Raw genomic sequence first — 12,482 nt, forward strand, 5'->3', positions numbered from 1 at the left:
CTGGCCTATCAGAGCAGGAGGCCCTAAGGGCGGTCATGGCAGCCTCGCGCGTGGCGTCACCACCATTGCTGTGGGACTAGTGGTCCGTTCAAGCCCCGACCTATCCCCACCACCTCCAACGACGTACCTACTGGCTTCTTGCGCGCCCTACGAGAACCAACCACCAGCGGAAGTGCCTCCTCCTCCACCGACGGTCCACTATCTGCATGCGCCAACACTGGACTGGCCGTGGTCAATGCCTACGGTCATCGATCTGAAACAGGACGACAACGACGACTAGTAGAATAGGCACGGGGCTCAGCCCTGATTTATTTTTCAATGGTTATTCATGTTTTTAAATCAATGCAAATTTACGGTTTCCTATGAATGTAATTTCTACAGTATAATAAAAAAATATGACGCTCCGCTGGGGTAGGGCCCAACGTAAACAGATAATAGGCGTGGAGCGGCTGATTTTGATGTCTGTGATCCCACACAAATGAACGCAAAGTTGGCATGAAAACTCAAAGTTCTGGAGATATGTCTCTGTACAAACAATGTGATGCGACTCCTGCTAAGTATGTACAATCTCCGATCTTTAAATAAAATCACGTCATTTCTTATAGATTGGAGTGAGTATATGACCTGATAAAGACAGGAACCCAAAAAAGACACGGTTCGCTCATAACAGTGACAGCTCAAAAGATACATACGAGTATATGACCCACTCAATCATCAGCCAAGACTACGTCACATGCTGATCGACGGCTTTACATATGTTTATCCTTCTATTATGCCACGTACGGACAGTTCCCGCTCTGGGGAATTGTTTTAGCTAGACCATTAGCAGCCGTTTGTACGCTTGCTGACACCTATCATCGAGCTGATGGGTGATGGCTGAGGCCCAAAGGTGTCAACACGTAGACTTACCATAATTTTTCAGCATATACTCTTGTTACTTGAGCATATACAAGACACTGTGACAAAGTTATAAATTCCTTATCTTAAAACATGTAGTACTAGTATATGCTTGAAATTTGGCATGCTAATCAGATGTGTGATGTTGAGATTTTCAGAGTTTTTTCGAAAGAGATTTTGAGAATTGGCAGCATATACAGGCATCAAAATTTGAATGGATATACCTGTCTCTATTGGAATATAGGGAAATACTTTTGGAATATATATGAAAAATAAAACAAGTTATTCAGTGCATGTAGAAACTGTTAATCCTGCTGTGCACAGACCTACAGAAAATAAAAAAAATATTAAGGAAAAATAAAAAACGGAATGTTGACAGTGGGATTTGAACCCACGCCCTTTCGGACCAGAACCTTAATCTGGCGCCTTAGACCAACTCGGCCATATCAACTTTATGACAGATTTAAGCTGGGACTTTATAAGATTTAGAAGAAACAGTGTTGCTACCAATATGATACATTATATTCTGTACCCTTGTCCATGAGCACGTGGCCTCTTTCCCCGTTAGCACAAATCACACAAACGAATTCGATAGTTACGGCGCTCGTATAATGGTGACCGTGTCCCCTGGCATGCATGCTTTGCGAACTTGCAACAGAGGGTTAGCTCTAGGTGTACGTCATCCTGTTATCTCTAACGGAAGTGCTCCGCACACGACAAACTTTGTACGACAAAATTACGATGATCCTTTTCCTTTTTTTTTTCACGGCAAGCAAATTGCAGCGGGCCGAGCAGTCTTTCATCTCCTCCACTTTCGGCAATATCCGTCAACGCCCCCCGGCCGTGTCCATCGCCGTCCCCAGATTCTTGTGGTGCCCATGGAGCTGCCGCCTCCTTCTGTTCTACTATCTTCTTATCCCCGAGCTAGACGTGCGCGCGGCAGGTCCTAGCTAACCCCGCGCCGACCACCACCAGTAGCTCGCCGCTGGCTTGCACCCATTCGCTCGAGCTCCGGCCCTTCCATCGGCGTGCATCTCTCTGCTGCCCTTCCGTGCGCTTCCAAGCATTGCAGCTCCCTCCCGACGTTGCCGGCGTCTAAACGCCGATGGAACCGAGTCAGTATTAACTTATAAACCAGTTTTCCTGCTGTCGTACAAGAATCGTACGAAATAGTTCGTACGTATAGCAGCGCTCTATCTCTAATCATCAACTTAGTAATTGAGGGATGAACTGTTAACATCACACGCAGGATTCTCACTCGATTCACAGGATTATGTAGCCGAGTTTACAACGGAGATTCGAATTCGAATTCTGGAAGAACAGCGAGGGGAAGAGATACAAGCCAACAGGCTGGGCCGAAGCCAATCACAACTTTCCTATCCTATCCATCCGTCGACGTGGTGCTTTTATAGACGACCAATCCTTGTCCGCCAAGTCATCAGCGGACCCAGTCCTTCGCAGGGAATCGGGAGCTCTCCTTGCGTGCACGCCTATCACGTTGCGCCACCTGGTGCGGCTCCATGTCCTCAGGGTCAATGTTAACATTCTCCCTCCCTTGATGGCCGGCTTGTCCCCAAGCCGGTGCCTTGGGAAAACGACGCTTCAGATCATCATGATCTTCCCAGGTAGCCAATGACTCCGGTTGACCAGACCATTGCACCAAAACTTGAGCTACTGCAACAGGTCCCTGCTGACGAAGGCGCCGCTGCAACACGCGAGCTGGAACCAACAACTGATCCAGGGGAGAAGGAAGGTGTTTCTGTACCTGAACCTGAGGTCCAATAGCCTTTTTGAGTTGAGAGACGTGAATCACCGGATGGATACGGTTGGTTGCTGGTAAGGCCAAACGATAAGCAACTTCGCCCACCCGCTCAAGAACTGAATATGGTCCATAGTACTTGAACAACAGCTTATGATGTGCTCTCGGCGCGACAGATGATTGAACATATGGCTGTAATTTCAGATAAACACTATCTCCAACAACAAATGTTCTTTCAGTTCTGTTCTTATCTGCCTGATGCTTCATACGCATGCGTGCCCGCTCCAGGTGCTGCTTGAGAAGATCCTGCATTAACTGACGCTCATCTAGCCATGTCTGCAGATCTGGAACAACACACAAATGTTGCGGCACAATGCCCAAATGGCGAGGAGAGCGACCATACAGTACTTCGAAAGGAGATCTTCCCAAAGCAGAGTGTGGGCTAGTGTTATACAAGAATTCCGCTAAGGTTAACCACTGGACCCACTTGGTAGGACAAGCATGTGTGAAGCAACGAAGATATGCTTCCAGGCACTGATTAACCCTCTCGGTTTGGCCATCAGTTTCAGGGTGATATGATGAACTCATTGCTAATGTAGTTCCAGTCAGAGCAAACAGCTGTTGCCAAAAGGCACTGGTGAAAATCTTGTCTCTGTCAGAAATGATTTGCTCTGGAGCACTATGCAACTTGTAAATATTATCCATGAACGCAGAGGCAACTGTGGCAGCCGAAAAGGGATGTGCTAAAGGAATGAAGTGAGCAAAACGACTGAACTTGTCAACCACAACCATAATGCAGTTAAAACGACCCGATCGAGGCAGTCCTTCGATGAAATCCATGGAAACTACCTGAAATGCAGAGTCAGGTACTGGTAAGGGTTGTAAGAGGCCTGGGTACTTGGAACGATCAGCTTTGGCTTGCTGGCAGACAGAACAGGTCTTCACAAATTGATGTACTGACGCTGCCATCCCTTTCCACACAAATAACTGTTTCAAGCGCCTTAGGGTAACTGGAATGCCAAAGTGACCTCCCATAGGGCTCGCATGAAATTCCTTAATTAGTTGTTCTTGCATTGCTGAATCCGAAGGCAACCATATTCTCCCTTGTTTCCTGATAATACCTCCATGCCAGGAAAACTGATCGTCTGGTTCCTTAGCGATCGACAATCGTTGTAGGAGAGCTTTAGCTTGAGCATTCTGTTGGTAAGCGTCGAGAACTGCCATAATCCAAGCTGGTTGACTGCAAGAAATGGCATGCACTTCAAGTTCAGGGTGTGGCCTCCTTGACAAGGCATCTGCAACTCTGTTCTCCAATCCTTTTTTATACACAATTCTGTACTGCATGCCCATTAACTTGGACAAAACCTTATGTTGCCAAGGTGTATGTAATCGTTGGTCAGTGAGGTGAGTAAGGCTAGCATGGTCAGTTCGAATGATGAACTCCTTATGCTGCAAGTATGCTCTCCACTGCTGGACTGCTAGTAATATGGCCATATATTCTTTTTCATACGTGGACAATCCTTTGGAGCGAGGACCTAAGGCTTTACTGACAAAAGCCAGAGGATGATCCTTCTGCATAAGAACAGCTCCAATGCCAGTATCACAGGCGTCAGTCTCCACAACAAACACAGCAGAGAAATCAGGCAATGCCAAGACAGGAGCTGCAATGAGAGCTTTCTTCAGTGACTGGAATGCTAGTTCAGTTTCAGTCGTCCATATGAAGGGAACATTTTTCCTGAGTAAAGCTGTCAATGGCTGGCTAATAGATCCATAACCTTGCACAAATTTCCGATAATAGCTGGCCAGGCCTAAGAAGCTACGAAGCTGCTTGACATCCACACGTGTAGGCCATTCTTTGACTGTTTCAATTTTTGCTTCGTCGGTGGCCACACCAGAAGCCGAGATCACATGTCCCAGATAGTGTATACTTGGCTGAGCGAACGAGCACTTTGACATTTTGACCTTCCATTGGTTATCCTGTAATAGCTGAAGTACAGACTGGAGGTGCTGCAGATGCTCCTGATAATTATTACTATATACCAGGATATCATCGAAGAAAACGACATCATATTTACGAAGTACTGGAGCTAATGTCCTGTTCATTTCTGCTTGAAAAGTTGCTGGTGCACCAGTTAACCCGAAGGCCATAACAGTGAACTCATAATGGCCATGATGTGTATGAAATGCTGTTTTATGTTCATCTCCTTCTGTCAGTCTAATCTGGTGATAGCCAGCGCGCAGGTCCAACTTGGAGAACCAACAAGCTCCATGCAATTCATCCAAGAGTTCATCGATGACAGGTAAAGGATATTTGCTCTTAACTGTTAAAGCATTCAAGTGGCGAAAATCAATACAAGGTCACCATGTCTGATCCTTCTTCTTGACCATGATCAGTGGTGAAACAAAATTGCTGGCACTAGGACGAATGACTCCCGACTGCAACATTTCTGCAATCTGTTTTTCCACTTCATTCTTCAGTTCAGGGGCCAAGCGGTAGGGTCTGATTTGGACAGGCCGAGCTCCTTCTATCAAGGGAATAGAATGAGATACTGCCCTGTGTGGTGGAAGCTCGTCAGGTTCAGCAAATATGGAAGCAAATTTATCAAGGATAGACTGAACTTCAGGAAGCACCACAGACTTGACACTGTCATCAGCCTGTACAACATGTAGTTCTATCACAGTACAAGCAAAGGTATCAGCTGGATTTCCTTGCAAACACACCCATGCCCCTTTGTGCTGAAATGCAATCCATTTCTGTTGCCAATCAATAAGCTGAGGACTATGAGAAGAAAGCCAGTCCATGCCCACAATTCCATCATAGCTCTTGAGTGGCAATATTTTGAAACAAGAAGTAAAAGATAGCTTGTCACAAGCCCATTCACACTGAGGAATATATGTGTCGCAAGTGAGGATACCACCACCAGCAACCTTAACCCGACGAGGAGTATGTAATGGAACATGTCCAGTCAGTTTGGCAGCCAGAGATGCATTCACAAAGGAATTGTTGCTACCAGAATCCAACAGAAACACAGCAGGATGTCCTTGAACAGTGCAGTGGAGCACAATAGACTGCTCAGGAGGTTCATCAGTAAAGGACACATCTGCTAATTGCATCAATTCCATATCTGTTACTGAATCTGCACCCTCCCATTGATAATTATCCGGCTGCTGGAAAAATTCCACCATTTCCTGCACCACATGTAACTGAACTGTAGACTGACATTTGTGCTCACGTGAGTATTTTTCACCACATGTAAAGCACAGATTCTTAGCACGGCGATAATTTCTTAGAGCTGCAATCTTGTCGTCCGTTGTCCTGGACATTTCTGTAGATCGAGTTTGAGGACGATCATCCAGAGGACGGCTATACACAGGAGCAGTAGCAGGATTTCTTCGAGCTGTGGACATGACTGAAGAATTCAACGCAGTTATGCCATCGCCAACTTCCTCCTGCACCAAAGCAATAGTATACGCAGTATCCAAGTCTTGAGGAAGCTGAATTGCTACTAACAGGCGAACTGCAGGTTTAAGGCCCTCTAAGAAGCGTGTGACATAGTGGAGCGGATCAGGTTGATTTTCATACGCAGCAAGTTGATCAACTAATTCAGCAAATTGGTTAACATACTCTTCTACGGTTCCTGTCTGAACTAGCTTATACAAGCGTCTAATCAGAGACTGGTGTTGATTCCTACCAAAGCATAGAAGAACTTCCTGGCAAAATTCTGACCACGTAAACTTCCTAATTGATGTTTTAATGGAGTTTAGCCAACGAGCAGCTAGGCCAGTGAACTGCATGGAAGCAAGCTTGACCCATAGATGTGACGAAGTGTCGAACAGATCAAAGTAATCCTCACAACGAATCTGCCACAGCTGTGGATTTTCCCCATCGAATTTAGGGAAATCCACGCGAGGAACGCGCCCCCGCGGTGGTGAATCAGCACGCTCATCTCGGAGATCGAATGAACGAGGAGCAGGATCAGAATTGCGATGCGGACGGATACCTCTTGCCGGAGGTGGTATGTAAGGGCCAGCAGCCCCAACACCCGACCTCCGTGTCGCTGATGTAACGCGGCGCCCCTCCGGGCCGGTCTCCGCGTCGCCCCCAAGCGTCCTGATGGCCTGATCCGGATCGTCCTGGTTGGCGGCGAGACCCACTTGCTCCCGCAGCTCAGAGATGTGCTGCTGAAGTGTGTTCTCGACTCCATCGGCGTACAACTGCATGTTGCTCACCGCCTTGTCGATGGAGGAGCGCACGGCCGATTCCACGGCGGTGTTGACGGCCTTGGTGATCAAGTCGTCGATGTCCTTCTTCCGCTGCTCCTGCTGCACCGCTGAGGCCGCGGTGAGCGTGTCGTAGATCGCGCGGCCTTCCGGGGTCAGCGACTCCATGATCTGTTGCCGAGCGAGATCTGCGGCGCGGCGAGCTCGAGTCTCCAGCGCGATCCGTTGCTTGCGAGAGGGAAGAAAAATTCCGGCGGATTTGAGTGGTGGGTAGGCTCTAGGTACCAATTGTTAACATCACACGCAGGATTCTCACTCGATTCACAGGATTATGTAGCCGAGTTTACAACGGAGATTCGAATTCGAATTCTGGAAGAACAGCGAGGGGAAGAGATACAAGCCAACAGGCTGGGCCGAAGCCAATCACAACTTTCCTATCCTATCCATCCGTCGACGTGGTGCTTTTATAGGCGACCAATCCTTGTCCGCCAAGTCATCAGCGGGCCCAGTCCTTCGCAGGGAATCGGGAGCTCTTCTTGCGTGCACGCCTATCACGTTGCGCCACCTGGTGCGGCTCCATGTCCTCAGGGTCAGTGTTAACATGAACCTGTCCCCCTGGCATCTGGCACTGGGCCTGACGAGACATCCAGGCAATGATGCATAGCACTGCACCTAGCATTGTTGGCCCAGGTTGACTTAGTACATCTAAGCCTTAACCTAAGCCTAAGCTAGGTGCATACTACTGTAATACTCCGTACGTACTAGTACAGCAGAAGCATCATCAAAGCCTTTTGGTACAGATGGTTAACCGCAAAACAGTATCAGTGCAGCGCACATTTTGTTAACTCGTCCCACACTCAAAGCGGATCGATGTCGAACATGAACCCACTATCCTCTCCCGAGCGATCAAGATTCAAGATGCAGGAGGAAACGATTCTTGCACAGACCAAAATCAAAACATCCAGAACAGCAGCTAGCCAAAACCGAAGCTATACGCAGGAACAAGTCGTCCAAGTGCAGTGCAGCTCCATCCCATAACGCAGGATAGGGTCCAGGAAGACAAAGCGTACGATCTAGCACCAGAAACCCAAGCACCGCACGTGAGCAAGAATGCAAGGACAGATGGTCTTGGACAGCAACGCAACGCTTCTCACTCCCGGCAGCAGACCATCCAAACAAACCGATGGCGCCCACAGGATACGGCGCATTCAAGGCCCAGCTAGGCAGGCAGGCAGCCAGCATCATCTTGCTCTCCGGCCTAGCTAGCTCCGGAATTTCCCTGCAGGGCCGGCTGACCGATTCAGTGCACAGGGTACAGTCAATGGTGCATATGCCTGGCCGGATATGTCCATATGCTATCCATCTACACATAGGGAAGATAAGGTTATCTGGCCGTCTGTTCATTGACTCTGACGCCTTTCTTCCACACATGCTTACAGGTTTGCAACCTGTTCGACCTTCCCCAAATATGATCCTCCATGTGCTTGCCGCGCAGATACCGCATCTGTAAATCTTGCAAGCACTTGGCCAGTTAGTCTATCTGGTTGGTGCAGCATTATACACTCCATGGAGAGTTGTATAGACTTCACCTCGGTTTTAAGACCCAAAACCCTGGCAAAACCACTCAAAACACATCTGGGCGAGAGACAAACAGCGGCGAATTGATAGTGAAGTTGTCTGCGATCCAGCCTAAATCTTGATGATGCGATCTGCAACTTCAGTCAGTCCAGGTCATTGCTGCGGTACGGGGAGGAACCTGCCAGCATTGCTCGTGCCACCCTGCTGCCATTCTGGTGGTCCTGGTGAACATTCCCCTTTTTCTGCCACTTCATTCATTCATGGCCAGGAGACACTTGGTATGATCTCATTTATTGAGAAAATTAGAGAGCATGGGCCTTCCATCGATGTGATGCTTCAGTGGTCTTTGACCACCACCTGGAGTCATTCAACATCTGGGTCGCTCTTCAACAGACCCCCATAGTGCCAGCATATATCACCTAGATAGATCACATAGGCATGGTCAAATGGTAAGCATCAGAACAGTGATTCTGAAGGATGAACCAGTTACTGCATGTAATAACAGAAAAGATATCAACACATCTGAATTCTAACAACCTTCACCGTGCAAATTTTTTTTAGAGACAACTCACATGACCTTTAACATGAGTAGATGTGGATACTTCCAGTTCCCATTTCAATAAGTGCAAGCGAGCTACAAAGCAGTTTGAACATACAAGTCGTGGCTTTCTCTACTTGTAGCCTGCGGCAAACTATGGAAAATGCCTACCTATAGCTGTGAGTATAACGAGGTAAAAACTAGTCACCTCAGAAGTTCATCTCACGTCTCTCGGCAAAGAACTTGCCAATAGTAGACTGTTCCTGGGGTAATAGGGCGAGCCAAACTGCAGTATCAGCACCTTCTTCAGCTGAAATATTCCCTTCCCAACCAGTCATAGCTGTCTTTACCCAGCCAGGACAGAAGCAGTTGATGTAAATCTTTTGGCCTTCAGGCCTGTCCAAAAGCCTCCTTGCCACGAATCTTGTATATGCATTTACAGCGAGCTTTGAGACGGAATAGTCCGTGTACATTTGAGGCCACTCGATGGAGGACCAAGTATCTTGCTTCACTTGTTCAAGGAATTTCATGACCATCCCATCAATCAACTCCTCAGACAAACGATCATCGCTTAATAGTTGCTCTCTTAGGCTTGCATCACCAATTCTCTGATGGGTTAGACAGTAGAAATCATTAGCAACAATTCTAATGCATATTTGGAAGGTCATAATGGACCACTTTGGAGAAACAGGAAGCTGTCTACAGAACTTACATTGCGTCTGCCATCGGCCCTACCAAGCCTTGAGCTCACATTCACTATACGGCCACCATACGGACAAGGTTTGAATAATGGCATCATGGCTTCAATCATCCGTTTTGTACCAAAATAATTTGTCTCGATGACTTGGTCAGCAAATTCAACAGAGTTATCTGCTCCTCTGTTGAAGTTGACACCTGCATTGTTAACCTGTAGCAGGATTACCAAAGAAGTTCAGACAAACATCTGCCTACCTACTGAAGTTACTGGTCTCTCCTTGTTTCTGTTTGGGTAAAGCAGAGTAAATCTAGGATTCATTTCCCTAAATTTCACATGTATAAAATTGAATACTCATTTTCACACTGCACATGTCTAACCATTTTTCTGCTTAATATTCAGACCTCAAGGAATCATAAGGTTTTTTTTAATACGTATAAATATTCAATACAGTTTAGGCAATTAGGCCCTAGTATTTTTCAGCCGCTCCCTTAGATTACCTAACTACTCACTGGATAGAGTTGATACGGGTAACATTAAGAACCAAATAGCCGTCCTATATGATATATCAATCGAATCGAGATTAAACGTGAAGAGCTTTGGTAGTAAGCCGAACTGGAGCTTTTGATAGTTGGAGGAAGCAGAGCAGTTGACTGATCGCTTGATACGAGGTTAACACACAAAACAGTGGGGCTAAGAAGCACGGGCTCACAAGGATATGGATGCCGCCGTGGGTCCGCGCCGTCCAGGCCGCGAAGGCCTCCACGGACGCGGCGTCCGTCACGTCGAGCTGCCGCCACTCCACGTACACGCTCGCGTCCCCCGCCGCCGCCGCTTCCCGGAGGAGCCTCTCTGCGGCTTCCTGGCCGCGCGCCGCGTCGCGCGAGGCGAGGACGACGTGGAGGCCGTGGTGGGCGAGCTGGCGGGAGATCTCGTAGCCTATGCCGCGGTTGGCCCCCGTCACCACCGCCACGGCGCGCTCAGGCGCGAGGCCGTCCCACCACCGCTGTCCGGGCTCGTAGGGGACGGCGCGGAGTAGGGTGACCTCCTGCCGCCGCTGCTCCCGCCGCTCCCTCGCCGCCGCCTTGCCCTTCTTCCCCATCTCCCTCCGTGCAGCTTCGCCTGGGTTCCCCACTTCCGTTCGTCGGAATTGAACTCTCATACATGGTCCTGAACCTGGCCTAAAAGCCCATTAAGCCCACACAGAAGAGCCGGTTCAGGTGTAAGGTGTTTACGCCCATGGGCTTCATTTATGTGGGCCGGTAGGTTGTTCAATCCCCAGTACTCTGAATATACGCTGTCTCGAAAATGTACTCACTTCATTCCGAAATACAGAACAGGCGCCAATAAAACACTGTAATGACACCGTAGATCACTGAATAACTGTCGTAAATTAACATCGCTTACATTCCATCACAATACCATGCGTACAAGCTAGTGTCTTGATGAAATGCAGCTGTGACATAGTAGTCGAGGACCAGATTATGTAGTATGTCCTTGCGTGTGGATGATTTGTATAACTGGTTGCTTATAAGATGGTACGGCTATACGTACGACCGAAGCTACATATAGTTCATCATTAGCCGGATGTATTAATCGATGGGTTAATTAGCTAGTTGAGGTTCTTGGTGGAGCAGTCGGTGGCGCAGAACATGGCGGCGTTGGTGCAGTCAAGGAGGCAGACGGGCAGCAGCTTCCCGGCGGGCGGCTTCTCGTAGCAGTCGAGGAGGCAGGACGTGGCCGTGTCGCCGCACCCGGCCACGCACTGCGTCAGCCCCGCCGGCTGAGCCCGGCCGCCACCGCGGCGACCACCGACAGCAGCAGCAGCGGTCGCAGTCATCTGATTACCGGCGGCCGCGTCGACGGCGGTGGCGACGGTCACTAGGACCAGCAGGAGCGCTGCCGCGGCAGCATTCGTGGCGCCAGCTCTTGCCATCCTTGTGTCTGCGTGCGTGCGTGCAAGTACTATGTTCTAGCTAGGCTCGAGTTAGCTAGTGCGAGTGTGTGTGGGGAGATAGAGAGCTGTGTTGAGTTGGCTTTATATACTTGCAGCGTCATGACTCAGGAGGGATCAGGAAAGATATGCATGAGCTATGTCGCGTTGGAGCAAGCAAGGAGGCAGGAAATGTATGTGTGAGCAACAGAAACCGGACGGACGGGACATGCATGCCTTGGTCGTCGCACTACAACACGGTAGTCATTTAGGGGCATTTTTAAGTGCCCTTAAATGCGTAAAATATATGCCATTAAAACTTTTAAGGGTACACAAAAATATGTCGAATTTGCTAGTTACTCGAAAAGCATTAAGGACACTTCAAAATTATGTCTAAATAGGTATACCTTTTAGGGCACATTTTAAACATGCCTCGGAAAATTTTAAGGGCACAACAAAAATGTGCCCCGAAAAGTTTTGTGGCACATCAAAATTGTGTCCCAAAAAATTTTGAGAGCACATCCAAAATGTGCCCTGCAAACAATTGAGTGCACATAAAAAAATGCCCTGAAATTTTTTGAGGGCACATCCAAAATGTACCCTGAAATTTTTTTAGGGCACATTGAAAATGTGCCCAAAAAACTTTTAGGGCACATGCAAAATTGCTTATGCACAAAGAGGTACACATAACATTTCAAAATTCAGTTCAAACTTCATAAAATTATTCAAAATACGACATTACTCACGTAAACAATGAATACAACTGATTATAGCTGACATGAGATGCACACAATCAATATTTAGAGTTGCAGAAACTGTTTAAATTCAGACTTGATTTCAAAAAGTGGAACAGCTACTGGTA

The 12,482-nt window shown here is 47.9% G+C and overlaps 3 protein-coding genes and 1 non-coding gene across 4 annotated transcripts; all 4 read right to left on the reverse strand.

The window, feature by feature from the left end:
- Window positions 1-1,267: 1,267 nt before the first annotated feature.
- On the reverse strand, window positions 1,268-1,348 carry TRNAL-AAG (transfer RNA leucine (anticodon AAG)). The gene has a single exon. It is a non-coding gene; the product is annotated as a tRNA-Leu (tRNA).
- Window positions 1,349-4,052: 2,704 nt separating this feature from the next.
- On the reverse strand, window positions 4,053-7,045 carry LOC139838250 (uncharacterized). The gene is made up of 3 exons (XM_071827635.1): window positions 5,068-7,045; window positions 4,208-4,977; window positions 4,053-4,070 (listed from the first exon to the last, which is right to left on the reverse strand). The coding sequence occupies exons 1-3, from the start codon at window positions 7,043-7,045 to the stop codon at window positions 4,053-4,055; spliced, it is 2,766 nt and encodes a 921-aa protein (XP_071683736.1).
- A 1,988-nt stretch (window positions 7,046-9,033) lies between these two features.
- Window positions 9,034-10,821, reverse strand: LOC127345497 (uncharacterized). Its single transcript, XM_051371977.2, has 3 exons — window positions 10,400-10,821; window positions 9,706-9,900; window positions 9,034-9,601 (listed from the first exon to the last, which is right to left on the reverse strand). Exons 1-3 carry the CDS (start codon window positions 10,787-10,789, stop codon window positions 9,203-9,205), a joined length of 984 nt encoding a protein of 327 aa, XP_051227937.1. The 5' UTR covers window positions 10,790-10,821; the 3' UTR covers window positions 9,034-9,202.
- A 238-nt stretch (window positions 10,822-11,059) lies between these two features.
- LOC127345498 (uncharacterized) lies at window positions 11,060-11,657 on the reverse strand. Its single transcript, XM_051371978.1, has one exon. The coding sequence runs from the start codon at window positions 11,621-11,623 to the stop codon at window positions 11,300-11,302; it is 324 nt and encodes a 107-aa protein (XP_051227938.1). The 5' UTR covers window positions 11,624-11,657; the 3' UTR covers window positions 11,060-11,299.
- Window positions 11,658-12,482: the final 825 nt, after the last annotated feature.

Source organism: Lolium perenne, chromosome 3 (genome assembly GCF_019359855.2).
Source record: "Lolium perenne isolate Kyuss_39 chromosome 3, Kyuss_2.0, whole genome shotgun sequence".
In the NCBI taxonomy this organism is placed as follows: Eukaryota; Viridiplantae; Streptophyta; class Magnoliopsida; order Poales; family Poaceae; genus Lolium; species Lolium perenne.

Bases quoted from the DNA above. Each gene is read 5' to 3' on its own strand.
- LOC127345497 (XM_051371977.2), bottom strand. From the start codon at position 10,789: ATGGGGAAGAAGGGCAAGGCGGCGGCGAGGGAGCGGCGGGAGCAGCGG. The intron at 9,901-10,399 runs GTGAGCCCGTGC...ATCCTGCTACAG, and splicing joins ACGGCGGCATCCATATCCTT to GTTAACAATGCAGGTGTCAA. The intron at 9,602-9,705 runs GTAAGTTCTGTA...CTAACCCATCAG, and splicing joins GGGCCGATGGCAGACGCAAT to AGAATTGGTGATGCAAGCCT.
- LOC139838250 (XM_071827635.1), bottom strand. From the start codon at position 7,045: ATGGAGTCGCTGACCCCGGAAGGCCGCGCGATCTACGACACGCTCACC. The intron at 4,978-5,067 runs GCAATTTTGTTT...ATGCTTTAACAG, and splicing joins AGTCATTCGTCCTAGTGCCA to TTAAGAGCAAATATCCTTTA.
- LOC127345498 (XM_051371978.1), bottom strand. From the start codon at position 11,623: ATGGCAAGAGCTGGCGCCACGAATGCTGCCGCGGCAGCGCTCCTGCTG.